Raw genomic sequence first — 15,245 nt, 5'->3', positions numbered from 1 at the left:
AAGAAAAAAAGAACTGGTCTGTTGCTCAGTGGTCCAAAGTCCTCTTTTCTGATGAGAGCAACTTTTGCATCTCATTTGGAAACCAAGGACCCAGAGTCTGGGGGAAGAATGGAGAGGCACGCACTGCAAGATGCTTGAAGTCCAGTGTGAAGTTTCCACAGTCTGTGTTGATTTGGGGAGCCATGTCATCTGCTGGTATTGTGCTTCATTAAGTCCAGGGTCAATGCAGCCGTCTACCAGGAGACTTCATTTTCCAGCAGGACTTGGTACCTGCCCAACCGTAAAGATAAGAAACATGAGACCGAACAATGCAGAAGAACTGAAGGCCACTATTGAAGCATCCTGGTCTTCCATAACACCTCAGCAGTGCCACAGGCTGATAGCATCCATGCCACGCCGCATTGAGGCAGTAAGTGATGCCAAAAGGGCCCAAACCAAGTACTGAGTACATATGCATGCTTATACTTTTCAGAGGTCCGATATTGTTCTATGTACAATCCTTGTTTTATTGATTTCATGTAATATTCTAATTTTCTGAGATTGTGAATTTGGGGTTTTCATGAACTGTCAGCCATAAATCATCAAAATTATGACAAATCAAGGATTGAACTATCTCGCTTTGCATGTAACGAGTCTATCGGATATATCAGTTTCACCTTTTAAGTTGCAGTTCTGAAATAAATGAACTTTTGCACTATATTTTAATTTTTCGAGTTTCACCTGTATGTAACTCTGAGCAATAGGCCCCTCAGCCAAATTATAGACCTCAAGCACAGTTCCTCAATTCCCAAGAGCAAGCAGGAAAATGTCTCTGCTCACAAACATGTTTGCTCCAGCACCATCTCTCCAATTATCACATACATGATGATTAAGTCACTAGGTCAATTGTCCAGTGGCTCTCAAGATGCTTCTGAAGGAACTGGCAGGGGCAAATCTCAGAATAGATATATATCTCTCTCCAATATATTGTTCCCTGCTGAGGACCATTCCTCAAAACAGGTTGAAGTGTTCCCCAGCCATGACAGGGTCAATGTGAGAACTGTTGCCATGGATTTGGGTTCTCAGAAACTTGTATCCATTTGCTGTTCGTAGCACAAGTATTTATATATATTTCTTGTGGGCTTTTTGCTTAATATTTTTAGACTGTTGATCAGCCAATTCCTAGTCAGTTCCAGAGCTGACAGATTCTCCCCAATTTCTCTATGTGAAACTAGCTTCATTACTCCAACCTGTGAAATATACACTGACCACCATCTTGGAGTAATTATACAAGACCACTGAAATTCTGCTAAAGCCTCATAGCCGGGGCATTTTTTAAATTGCAAATGAAAAAAGAGCCTAATAATTAGGTATTAGATTCAAAGGTCAACTCTCCTTTTCACTGAGCATCCAGACCTAAGGGAGGCTGAAGAAAATGGACCAGATCAACGAATGAGGCCCGACATATTCTGAAGACAGATCTCAGCAAAGGTAGCATTTCTTTCACTATCTATAAGGTAAAGATAAAGGTTCCCCTCGCACATACGTGCTAGTCGTTCCCAACTCTAGGGGGCAGTGCTCATCTCCGTTTCAAAGCCAAAGAGCCAGCGCTGTCCAAAGACGTCTCTGTGGTCATGTGGCCGGCATGACTAAACGCCAAAGGCGCATGGAACGCTGTTACCTTCCCACCAAAGGTGGTCCCTATTTTTCTACTTGCATTTTTTTCGTGCTTTCAAACTGCTAGGTTGGCAGAAGCTGGGACAAGTAACGGGAGCTCACCCCGTTACACAGCAGCACTAGGAATTCGAACCACTGACCTGCCGACCTTTCGATCGACAAGCTCGGCATCCTAGCCCCTGACCCACCATGTCCCTATTTTCACTATCTATAGTATCCTGTTTGAATCAAGGCTGCTGGCAACAGCAACACAGGAGAAGCCAAATCAGCAGGAATGTTGGGGATTATTGCCATTTTACTCTTTCCAGAATTGGCCATAAAGATACAGCCCCTTAAGTGCACTGGAGATGAAGCCATTCAAATTCCACAGGAATGGTACCAAGAGGGAGACCTTCTCATCGGTGGATTGATGTCCCATTTCCATTACATGTTCCCCAAAGTTACCTTCGATAGACATCCTTCTGAGGAATTGGTTGCCTTCCCATTGTAAGAAATCCCTCTCTTAGCTTATTTTAATCTAACCCTGCTCTTTTCTTTCCATCTTTGCAAAACAAGTAGTTCCATCAACGAGTATAAATGTATCATGGACATATCCTTAACAGCAGCTTGGTAAATAGGAATGATTTGTCAATTCAACATCGTCTTTTCTAATTAAACCAAAATCCAATAGGCCACGACAAGCGGATATTCTGTTGAGAACTGAGAGCGCTTCCAACTTGGAGGAAAAATAACCGGCCCTAATTCACCATCACCTACTAGGCACTATAAAATTTTAAATATAGCCATTGACTGTGGAATGAAAAATCACTTCCAAAACTTTATTTTATGCCTCTATTTCTTTGTGTATCGCCTTAGACATTTCGGATCCACCTTCAATCTGACCTAAGCATAATACATAATATTATCTACCACAATGTCCTACCTGTCAATGACTACTTCAGCTTCAACCACAACAATACACAAGCAAATAATTGATACATACTCAAGGTAAACCTCTCCAAACTTGATTGCAGAAAATATGACTTCAGTAATAGAGCGGTCAATGCCTGGAATGCACTACCTGACTCTGTAGTTTCTTCCCCAAATCCCCAAAACTTTTAGCCTAAACTGTCTACTGTTGACCTCACCCCATTCCTAAGAGGTCTGTAAGGGGCGTGCATAAGTGCACCTGCGTGCCTACTGTCCCTGTCCTAACGCTCCTTTTTTTTACTTACTCTTTTCATGTATCCAAATTATGTTTATCCTTTAACTGTTATCTTGTATGTGATTGACAAAATAAAATTTTTACAACCTATTCCTACCATTCCGGCGGGAAAAGCGAGTGAGCCAGAAAGCAGCAGCAAGCAGGCAACCGGGCAACCGGGTGACCAGGCTTTTGGGTGGGAATGGGTGGGGGGACCAGGGATTTTTGCTACTGGTTCTCTGAACCACCCGCCGCCATCGCTACCGGATTGGCTGATCCGATCCGAACCAGGAGCATTTCACCCCTGAAATGAACCCGTTCTGTTTCTTCCAACTCAATAATCTGTTTTATCTTCAGAGATTTCTTAGAAGAGAAGAGAAGAGAAGAGAAGAGAAGAGAAGAGAAGAGAAGAGAATGAGAATGAGAATGAGAATGAGAATGAGAATGAGAATGAGAATGAGAATGAGAATGAGAATAGAATAGAATAGAATAGAATAGAATTTTTTATTGGCCAAATGTGATTGGACACACAAGGAATTTGTCTTGGTGCAGATGCTCTCAGTGTACATAAAAGAAAAGATATCTTCATCAAGGTACAACATTTACAACACAAATGATGGTCAGTATATCAATATAAATCATAAGGATTGCCAGCAACAAAGTTATAGTCATACAGTCATAAGTGGAAAGAGATTGGTGATGGGAACGATGAGAAGATTAATAGTAGTGCAGATTCAGTAAATAGTTTGACAGTGTTGAGGGAATTATTTGTTTAGCAGAGTGATGGCCTTCGGGAAAAAACTGTTCTTGTATCTAGTTGTTCTGGTGTGCAGTGCTCTATAGTGTCGTTTTGAGGGTAGGAGTTGAAACAGTTTATGTCCTGGATGTGAGGGATCTGTAAATATTTTCACGGCCCTCTTCTTGACTCGTGCAGTATACAGATCCTCAATGGAAGGCAGGTTGGTAGCAATTATTTTTTCTTCTTCTGGGGTATGTAATGCTTCCTACTGTCCCTTATTTCGTTTTCATATCAAGGAGCAAAATGATTGGTTTTTTAACAACACTGAACACGTTTGAGCTGATCATTTATTTTATTTATTTATTTGTCAAACACAACAGTATATATAAGTATAAGCATGAAATAACCATACGAATTGGATACAATCACAGGGAACATTGGGACAGGAATGGTAGACACGCTGTTGCTCTTATGCACGCCCCTTACAGATCTCTTAGGAATGGGGTGAGGTCAATAGTAAATAGTCTTTGGTTAAAGCTTTGGGGATTTTGGGAAGAGACCACAGAGTCAGGTAGTGCATTCCAAGCATTAACAACTCTGTTGCTGAAGTCATATTTTCTGCAATCAAGATTGTACAGGAATTGTTTTCATTATAAGATGAATGTTTTAACAGAATCGCAAAATCACAGAGTGGGAAGGTACCTTGGAGGTCTTCTAGTCCAACCACTGCTCAGGCAGGAAATGCTCTCTCTCTCTTTTTTTTTTTTTTTGGCATTATGGAACTGAATGAAGGACCCAAACTTGCATGGAAACGTTAATATGAATATAGTCTCTCCTTTTTAAGGGCAGGAAAAATAGGATTTCTTCTATAGATCTCTTCCATGTGAAAACTACACCGATATTTCTAGAATGTTATCCTGTCTTTCTTCTCTAAAGTCTTTCATGATTCCTCCAATTATTCCAAGGGAATGCTTTACTTTTTCATTCAATCATGTCCTTTAACATTATCCATCACATTCTTTTTGGAGGTTTGGGTTTTTTTTAAAAAAGTTTTTATTGATTTTATTACAACACAACACAAACATACATAACAAACACATAATATGTGTTTTCTTTCTACATGACAGTTTCATTCCATCTACTTTCTGCTTTCTATATTCCCCTTTTCCCTTCCTTTTTATTATCTTTGTTTTTATCGTCCCTTTATATTTAGTTTTCTTTATTCACAATATTTTACACATTTGTTATCTTCTCTTCTTCATCCTTTATTTCTATTTATTTTTCCTATTCTCCAACCACTCGTACCATTTGGTCCATACTTGATAGTATTCTGTCTCTTCCTTTTCCTTTATTTCTTTCATTAATTTATCCATCTCTGCACAGTCCAGAATTTTCTTGATTATTTCTTCCTCTGTTGGTACCTTTTCATTTTTCCAAAACTGTCCACAGGCAACCCTTGCCGCCGGAATTATGTGTAATAACAAATACTGAATATCTTTGCTGTGAGTTCTGGTTACTATCTCCAAGTAAGAATGTCTCTGGTTTCAAGTCTACATTATACCCACTTATCTCTTCAGTTATCCAATGAACCCTTTTTGAGTTATGTGTTTAAATATCTGTTAAAGCAGCGGTCACCAACGGTGGTCCGCGAAAAAATATTTGCATTTTTTAATATTGTACTAAGTCAGAAGTCATAAAACTATAGCCCCTGGGACAGATACTGCAATGAACATTTGTGTTGCTGCAGAGAGTCTCCCTCTTCGGGGTCTTTTCCTACGGGTCGGAGTGGGGGGGAAATTCTGACTTGGGGTCTGCTTCAGCCTCCTGCTACAGGGCTTTGGTGAAGGCTGGAGGGAAGCAACGCTGATGGCAAAGGGAAGAGGGCCTTGTTCCAGTGAGACTGCATCATGGCCTGGAACTGGCTGACCATCTCAGCCCACTGAGCCTCCAGTTGCCTGTACCTGGCCTCCCACAGGTCTTCCCTTTGCTTCAAAAGCCTATGCTCGTAGTCTTCAGTGAGGTGCTTCTGCTGAGCCTCCTTCTCATTCAGATCCAATTTGAACTGAGCCAGCTGTTTTGCCAACTCTTTCTCATGGTGGCTGCTTAGCTCCACAACTGCTTCCTGTTGGGGCCCTAAGGAGCCCAGGTTGGCGGGCAGGTGAGGAGTGGCTGGGAGGAGAGGTATGAGAAGAGGATGGCGAGGCGCCTTCCAACTCTGTTGTTGTTAAGTTCGGGAAGTAACGAGGCTGGAGACCAGGGTAGTGACAACAGCTCTTTAATATAGGGTGAACCCAGCAACTGGCTGGGAGAAAAACCTCTCCTTTTATACAGTTCTACTGGAGGCTTCGTCCAATCAGCAACGTGCTGATTTCCCGCTCAAATATTTAAAGGTACAAACCTGAATACATAACACTCCTCCCCTCCCAGAAAACACTTTGCCTCTATTTACATATTTATTTACATGTTATTTTTCGACGTAGTCACGCAAATAACCTGGGCGTCTCCTAGTTCTTTCTGACCTGCGCGGTTCAGTTCTGGGTGGTGTTTTGAGCTGGTTGGAGGGGCTGTTTTCTCCTCCCAGCTCTCTCTCTGAGCCAACGGGCTCCGGATTATTGGCCGACTTTTTCTTGGCCATCCGCCTTGGATTATTTTGGAAATTGTCCCTGCTGTTTCCTCGAACCTGATGGCGTCGCTGGAACTCTGGGACCTCAGCTAAGTCTTGCGCCTCCCGGGTCATTGTCAGCTGTGAATTTAAATTGGTATTGGTCATGATCTGTTTCATTTGGTACGGTTTGATCAGTTATTTGTTTCCTTATTTGATATATGTGGCGCCTCCACACTCGGTTGTCTGGTAGCTCTACCACGTACGATTTTGGGCCGGTTATCTTTATTATTTGTCCTGCAAACCAACTAGGGCCGTCCCCATAGTTTCGCCCACACCCGGTCGCCTATGCTCATTTCCTTGTCTTTTCTAGTTCCCCTTGTAACCCTCTGGTGTGTAATGGGATTCAAACGGTCAAGTGGGCATCGGAGTTTCCGTCCCATTAGTAATTCGCTGGGCTTTTCCCGTGGCCGTGCTTGGGGTTCTGTGCTGGACGGCTAGGAAAAGTCTATCTTTGTTTGCCAGTCACCTGGCTTGAGCCTGACAATGCCTCCTTAGCGCCCGGACGGAACGCCTGCAAGGCCATTCGACGCAAGGTGGAAAGGCGCAGAGAGGGCATGTCGGATGCCCTCCTCTGCCAGGTATTCTTCAAACTGGGCTGCCGTGAATTGAGGCCCATTGTCGGACACCAGAGTGTCCGGCAACCCGTGAGTTGCGAATAGATGGCGCAGGGCTGGCATTACTGCTTCGGCCGTAGTGGATTTCATGAGTATGATCTCCAACCATTTAGAGAATGCATCAACAACCACTAGGAACGTTTGGCCGTGGAAAGGGCCGGCAAAATCAATGTGGATTCTTGACCAGGGCCCTTGGGGCTTTTCCCATTCTCTGACTGGGGCCGTTGGGGGTAGGGGTCTGGACTCTTGGCAAGCCTGGCATTTCCCTACCCTCTCAGCAATCTCTGCGTCCATGAGTGGCCACCACACATAGCTTCTAGCTAACCCCTTCATCCTTACGATCCCTGGGTGACCCTCGTGGAGGAGGTCCAATACCTTTCCCCTTAATTTATCAGGAATTATTACACGATCACCCCATAACAGGCAACCCCCTTGAGCCGAGAGCTCATCTCGTTTTTTAACAAATTCTTGAACTGCTCGCCAAGAGCGGCCACCCTCTGTACCCAACCGAGTACAGTCCTTAACACAATGTCCCGGTATGATGCCCGAGCCACTTCCTTAGATGTGACTGGGCCAGAGTCCAAAGAGTCAATAAGTAGGATGGGCGCCCCCGGAGTGGGGTCTTCGGTCGCCCCTGGGAGTGGGCATCGCTTAACGCGTCCGCATGCCCCACTTCTTTTCCTGGTCGATGCTGCAGCTTGTACGAATAAGCGGCTAGAATATAGTCCAACGGGTCAGTCGTGGCGAAAGTGCCACAGGCGTTGGGCGGTCGCCAGCCAGTATCCCTAGTAGCGGTCTGTGGTCAGTCACGATTTCAAAATTCCGCCCGAAGACATATTCGTGGAATTTTTTAACCCCTGACACAATGGCTAGTGCTTCTTTATCTAGCTGGCTGTAGTTTCTCTCTGGGAGGACATCGTTCTAGAGTAAAACGCTATAGGGGCTTCTGTGCCGTTTGAGTCTATGGCTGAGTACAGCCCCACCCCATAAGGGAAGGCATCGCAAACCAACACTAGGGGTAATGAGTTGTGGTATTGATGAGCAGGCTATCACTTGAGAGCAGGTTCTTTACTGCTTCAAAAGCCCTATTTTCCGACTTTCCCCAAGACCAAACAGTATTTTTCCTAAGAGCCTATGCAGCGGTTCCAAGAACGGTTGCTTTGTTCTTTAAAAGACCACAGAAAATTCACCAGCCCCAGGAATGCCTGCAGCTCTGCTTTGTTTTTGGGCGCTGGAGCCTTCCTAATTGCCTTAACCTTGCTCTCAGTAGGGTGAATTTTCTTGTCTATCCGTAGCCCAAGAAATCGACGATTCGACCCCTATCTGGCATTTGTTTGCCTTGACTTTTAATCCGCTGTCCGAAAATGCCCAAAACCTTTCTTAACCGCCTCCCCAATTCCTCCATGTTTTCCCTGAAATTAGGACATCATCAAGTAGGGAACTACCCTGGGAGCCCCTGCAGTAGTCGTTCCATTAGGTTTTGGAACAGCCCTGGTGCCACTAACCCCAAATTGCAATCGGGTGCACTTGAAGGCCCCCTGTGAGTTACAATCGCTTGGGCTTCGGCTGTGGGCGCTCACGGGCAGTTGTTGGTAGGCTTGGGCCAAGTCTAACTTTGCAAAGACTTGCCTTGCCCCAAAGAGTGCAATAAGTGTTGCACCACGGAACCGGGTAAGCGCTTTTCTGTAAGGCTTTGTTAAGGCCGCCTTGTAGTCAGCGCAAATTCTAATTGACCCGTCCTGGTTTTATTGGGGTGACGATGCCTCCCACTTTGCGTGATCGACTGGCACCAAAATCCCCTGATTTATGAGCTTGTCCAGCTCCTTATCGATTTTTGGTTTTAGGGCAAAAGGGACTCTCCTCGCCTTAAGCCTAATGGGGGCTACCTGGGGGTCTAAGTTGAAGGAAATAGGGGTCCCTTGTACTTGCCCAGGCAGTCCTTGAAGACATCTTCAACTCGTTAAAGAGAATGTCTTTCAGGTTACAGTCACTTCTGTAGATGCCAGTCACTCCCATGCCCAGGGCACGAAACCAGTCTAGTCCCAACAGACTGGGCAGAGTTCCTTCGACGATCGTGATGGGCAGGGTCTTCTTGTGTGGACCGACCGACTCGGACGGAGGTGGTCCTCGAACAGGGATGCGATTCCCTGGTAGTCGTGGACTCGTAGCCGCTTGTGCTTGCAGGTGGCGCCATGACGACGGCAGCGACTTCGCCAAAGTGTCCCAGGACATGATGGTGATCGCTGATCCCGTGTCTACTTCAAGCCGCACCGTACTCTCTATTTTTGGCTTGGTGAAGATCTTCTTCTCCACTGGTCGGCGCCGCCTATGACCACAGTTGTTTGGTTGAACCGCGCTTTTTGTTTGAGCCAATCGCGGGTCGCCTTGCCGATTCCGGCCTGATTGGCCGATTTGAATTTTCGGCGGAAGGTTGGGCCGCTCGACAAACTTGAGCTAGGTGCCCTTTTTTCCACACCGCAGGTCGGCGCCCTTAAACTTGCAGCGTTGGCGCTGGTGTTGACCACCGCAGCTTCCGCATTCATCTCGTCCCTTTGTCGCGCTTTCTCGGTTCGGCAGACCCTTCCTCATCTTCACCGCCGGATTCGGTCTGAACCTCCTCCTGGTGCACCGGGGTTGCCTTGGCGCCGCCTTTGGTGGGACAGGCTTTGCAGTGTCTCCGCCGCTTGGGTGACATTTCATGTGCTCTGGCTTCGCCCAGAGCGGTGGCCAGCGTTAGGTTGCTCTTGCCAGCAGCCGCCTAGATAGATAGATGGATGATAGATAGATAGATAGATAGATAGATAGATAGATAGATAGATAGATAGATAGATAGATGATAGATAGATGAGAGAGAGATTTTAGAGACAGAGTGACAGTCAGATTAGAGAAAGATAGACAGCGAGATAGAGAGATGGATGAATCAATGGATGGTTGGATGGATGGTGCATGGTGCATGGTGCATGGTGCATGGTGCATGGTGCATGGTTTAAAGATAGTAACCAGAGCCTTGACTGGGGAACAATAGGAAAATAATCCACATTTACATATAAATGTGGGCTGCATTTCATTAGCTAAACTTCAGTTAAATAAAATACAAATCAAATGCAGCTTCGGTTATGTTCCTGGCTCCCTTTCAACCTTTTGGAGGTTGAGTTGTCATGTCAGGATTGCCTATCAACAGTCTTGTTCTTCTACAATGACTGTAAGACAAAATAAAACCCCAAAAATATTGACCTCTTTTTGCTTCTTTGGGGATAGCTACCACCTCCTCCTTATGTAATGACCCATGTCCTCTTGGAAAAGAAAGAAAGGGTCTATTGATCATCTTTACCAAAGGCCTGGGATAACACCATCTCTTCAGCGACCGCTGAAACAAAAATAGGGTGGATTTGGAAGGTGCCTCATTCAAGAGAGCAGCTTCTTCAACAAAAGACCCTTCCAGGGTCCCTATAAGTGGTATTGTTTAATTGATGGGACCTGAAGCGTGCCAACCTATGAGAATGTTGCAACCAGACAGATACGATGTGGACGGGTTGTAACCAGACTTTATGTCTTCTTGGGTTTAAAGATAGTAACCAGAGCCTTGACTGGGGAACAATAGGGAAAATAATCCACATTTACATATAAATGTGGGCTGCATTTCATTAGCTAAACTTCAGTTAAATAAAATACAAATCAAATGCAGCTTCGTTATGTTCCTGGCTCCTTTCAACCTTTTGAGGTTGAGTTGTCATGTCAGGATTGCCTATCAACAGTCTTGTTCTTCTACAATGACTGTAAGACAAAATAAAACCCCAAAAATATTGACCTCTTTTTTGCTTCTTTGGGGATAGCTACCACCTCCCTCCTTATGTAATGACCCATGTCCTCTTGGAAAAGAAAGAAAGATGATAGATAGATGATAGGTGGATGGATGGATAGATAGATAGATAGATAGATAGATAGATAGATAGATAGATAATAGATGGATAGATAGATAGATAGATAGATAGATAGATAGATAGATAGATAGATAGATAGATGAGAGAGAGATTTTAGAGACAGAGTGACAGTCAGATTAGAGAAAGATAGACAGCGAGATAGAGAGATGGATGAATCAATGGATGGTTGGATGGATGGTGCATGGTGCATGGTGCATGGTGCATGGTGCATGGTGCATGGTGCATGGACGGACAGACAGTCTGTCACTCTTGGAGTTTGTAAATTGTTAAAAATATTTAAAACAAGAAACAATACAAAGACACACCAAAACAAGTCAAGAGAACAGAGATGTTGAGAAAATGCTGCGCATGGAAACAAACGAAAGAAAGAAAGGGTCTATTGATCATCTTTACCAAAGGCCTGGGATAACACCATCTCTTCAGCGACCGTTGAAACAAAAATAGGGTGGATTTGGAAGGTGCCTCATTCAAGAGAGCAGCTTCTCTTCAACAAAAGACCCCTTCCAGGGTCCCTATAAGTGGTATTGTTTAATTGATGGGACCTGAAGCGTGCCAACCCTATGAGAATGTTGCAACCAGACAGATACGATGTGGGACGGGTTGTAACCAGACTTTATGTCTTCTTGGGTTTAAAGATAGTAACCAGAGCCTTGACTGGGGAACAATAGGGAAAATAATCCACATTTACATATAAATGTGGGCTGTATTTCATTAGCTAAACTTCAGTTAAATAAAATACAAATCAAATGCAGCTTCGGTTATGTTCCTGGCTCCCTTTCAACCTTTTGGAGGTTGAGTTGTCATGTCAGGATTGCCTATCAACAGTCTTGTTCTTCTACAATGACTGTAAGACAAAATAAAACCCCAAAAATATTGACCTCTTTTTTGCTTCTTTGGGGATAGCTACCACCTCCCTCCTTATGTAATGACCCATGTCCTCTTGGAAAAAGAAAGAACAAGATCGAAGGGCAGAAATTTTGCTGCTACGCTTGTGCTCCGTGTCCAGAAAAGATGATATCCGGACAAATGGGTAAGATTCATGGCATCCCAATGGAACCAAGCTTGTATCCCAGTTAACAAGAATCTCTTCAATGTTATTGCTTGCTATATTGATGTATCACAAAGGAGGAAAACAAAGAGACACCAGTGATGTCCAACCTTTGTTCTATGTCAATGGCCTGAGCATGTGCAACTCCATTTTTGCAAGCAGCAGCCACGTCCTGGGGTGAAATCTACTTACCTTCCTTACCAGTTTGGAAGTGCATGTGCGCGGACCCTCTGCACATGCGCAAACCCTTCTGCACTTGTGCAGGAGGTAAAAAACAGGTTACTTCCTGGTTAAAACCGGGAAGTAACGACAACTGGATGGGTGGGCTGAGCCTTGTACCGCCATCACTACCGGTTCGGTCGAACCGGGCTAAACCGGTAGCATTTCACCCCTGCTTATGTCTCTTCATTTTCCTTTTCCTCCTTTGCTCACCCACATCTTGCATGGCACAGTTCCATGCAAGTGGACCACAGCCGGGGTGTTGGGGGCCCCAGCTCTACCCCATCTCTCTATCTAATCTATCCAATCCAATCTCATTCATATGATGGGCACATTGCATAAAGGAAACAGTAATGCAGTAGTACAATTCCTATTCTCCTATCCTCTAGCGCAGCAGTGTCAAGCTCATGGCCCGTGGGCCGGATTTGGCCCATGGGGTGCTTAGACCTGGCCCGTGGGGCCGCCCCACAAACAGCAAAGTGCCAGCCTGTGGTGGCTCCATTTTTTCTGGCAGAGGACTGCAGAAGGCTGTCCAGGCTGCAAACAGGATCAGAGGGGCCATGTGCAACCCCCAAGCTCTGTATTCATTGGCAGAGGGCTAGCAAAACTGTTTTGTCTCCGTCCTCACTTTGGAGTAATGAGTTGGCCTACAGCCAGTGGGTTCATGGCTCCTATCAGTCCTGGCCGGGAAAACGCAGCTGCCTGCCAAAAAGTTCAAAAAGATTAAGATTTCAGCTCACTTCAACACGGTTCAGCTAATTTGCTTCCCGTGGAACTGAGAGCAGTCCCAAAGCTCCTTATATATCCTGTGGGGTGGGGCTCCTGCCCCACCCTTCCCTTTGATGATGCCGCCTCTCTAATCTTCTGAAGCGCGGGTCGATCCAGGCTTGATTAATATGATTATCAGCTACATCTGAAGGTGTAGCCTGAGGAAGGGAGGAATCAGGGGATGTCGGCCTCATTATGTCCTCCGACTGGCCTGGTTTTGGCTCCTGGAGCCAGGCCAAAAGAATCGGTGCTTCTGAGGTAAGCCTTACCGGCCCTTCCCCCTCACTCTCGGAGTCACTTTCAGGCATGGGGCCAGGTCCAGGGGCTGGAGCCACAAAAAAAACAAACTAAAAGCAAAACAAAAAAAGCAGAAAGAAGAATGAAGAGGGAAGAGGGAAGGGAAAAAAGAGAAGGAAGGGAGGGAGAGAGGGAGGGAGGGAGGGAGGAGATTATAATGACAGGGAGGGAGGGTCTCAGGAAAGTCCTGCCTTAGCACTTGGCCACCATAGGTGCCCCTGACACGAGTAACATCAAGATGGCCACGCCCACCATTCAAGGCTGAGTCAACCTTGAGCCTGGTGAGATTTGAACTACCAACTACAGAAGTAGCCTGCAGTACTACACTCTAACCACTGCGCCACCATGGCTCATCTAGGTTGAATAGAGAGTTACAACAGGATATAGAAAAAACTTACATCGCAGGTAAATCCACAAAAAAAATTCTGAAACTTCTGAAAAGTTTACATCTGTTCAGAAACTCTTTTTTTCTTTTTAGACATGGAGAACTGTGACAGTTGTCCAGAGGATCAGTTTCCAAACCAAGCTCACGATGACTGTATTCCAAAGACCCTGAATTTCCTCTCCTTTGAACAGCCATTGAGCATTGCTTTGGTGTCCCTGTCTCTTCTTTTTTCCCTACTTACAGCTTTGGTGTTTATAATCTTCATTAAGCAACGGGACACTCCCATTGTCAAAGCCAACAATCGCAACCTCACCTACCTTCTACTCGTCTCACTCTTTCTCTGTTTCCTCTGCTCATTTCTGTTCATTGGACAGCCCAATAGGATGACCTGCCTCTTCCGACAAACAAATTTTGGCATCATCTTCTCTGTTGCGATCTCTTCTATATTGGCCAAAACCATCACAGTCATTGTAGCATTCCTAGCATCAACGCCAGGAAGCCTATTCCACAAATGGATGGGGCAAAAGTTGGCCTATTCTATTATCTGGTTCTGCTCCTTCATTCAAGTAACTATTTGTGCCATCTGGCTGAGTACATCTCCCCCATTTCCACGTTTAGACATGGAGACACTCTATGGAGAAATGATAGTCGAATGTCATGAAGGCTCCATCATCATGTTTTACTGCGTCTTGAGCTACATGGGCCTCTTGGCTCTTCTCAGCTTCACTGTGGCTTTTTTAGCCAGGAAGTTACCAGACAGTTTCAATGAAGCCAAGTTCATCACTTTCAGCATGTTGGTCTTCTGCAATGTTTGGCTGACCTTTCTCCCACCTACCTGAGCACCAAAGGGAAGTACATGGTGGCTGTGGAGATCTTCTCTATCCTGTCTTCCGGTGTTGGTTTACTGGGGTGCATCTTCATCCCCAAAATATATGTGATTATACTGAGGCCTGAACTCAACACTAGGGAGCAATTAACACATAAAAACAGAAAAAAAGAACAAGATCTAATTTTTACAAGCAACTAATTGGATGTGTGCATACCAGAGGTGAAATGCTACCAGTTCGGACCGATTCAGCCAAACTGATAGTGGCGGCAGCACATGGTTTGGAGAACCGGTAGTGGCAGCAGCACAAGGCTCCGCCCACCTACCCAGACATTGTTACTTCCTGATTCTAATCAGGAAGTAACCTGTCTTTGACCTTCTGCGCGTGCGCAGAAGGCTTTGCGCATGTACAGGGGGTTCAAAATCACACATGACACACGCACTTCCGAACCGGTAGGGAAGATAAGTAGATTTCACCCCTGGTACATACTGTATTATCTCTCTCATGTATAAGTAATCTTTTACAGAGCCACATTGAATTTTTCTGTCCAAACTCAAAAGTAAATCTGTTAGGTGGCATAGTATCCATGTAGCTAGTAAAATCTGAATAAATTTGACTTTCTTGCACCATGGATGGTGGTCCTTATTTGGTGAGAGAAGTATTTTCATATTTTCAGGCAAGCAATTTTCTATATGATTCAGTTGGGGTTTTCTGGAGAGAGTTTTCAATGTTTCATATATCAATTCTCGGAGTAAGAAAAGAACTGGGCCACTATCAAGATAGACTGTAGAAAGAACAGATTGTGAACCAGGGGTGAAATCTACTTACTTTCCCTACAGGTTCGGAAGTGCGTGTGTGCGTCACGTGTGCACGCCGACCCTCTGCATGTGCGTTTAAAAAACA

At 44.9% G+C, this 15,245-nt stretch overlaps 1 protein-coding gene across 1 annotated transcript; it reads left to right on the top strand.

Moving 5' to 3' along the window:
- The first annotated feature begins 13,610 nt into the window (after nt 1-13,610).
- LOC131197910 (vomeronasal type-2 receptor 26-like) lies at nt 13,611-14,354 on the top strand. Its single transcript, XM_058182412.1, has one exon. It carries the CDS (start codon nt 13,611-13,613, stop codon nt 14,352-14,354), a length of 744 nt encoding a protein of 247 aa, XP_058038395.1.
- The last annotated feature ends 891 nt before the right edge of the window (nt 14,355-15,245 follow it).

This window comes from Ahaetulla prasina, chromosome 4 (genome assembly GCF_028640845.1).
Source record: "Ahaetulla prasina isolate Xishuangbanna chromosome 4, ASM2864084v1, whole genome shotgun sequence".
NCBI lineage: Eukaryota > Metazoa > Chordata > Lepidosauria > Squamata > Colubridae > Ahaetulla > Ahaetulla prasina.
This window is presented reverse-complemented; position numbering and strand designations above follow the sequence as displayed.

Excerpts from the sequence above, each read along its gene's own strand:
- LOC131197910 (XM_058182412.1), top strand. The coding sequence starts at position 13,611 with ATGGAGAACTGTGACAGTTGTCCAGAGGATCAGTTTCCAAACCAAGCT.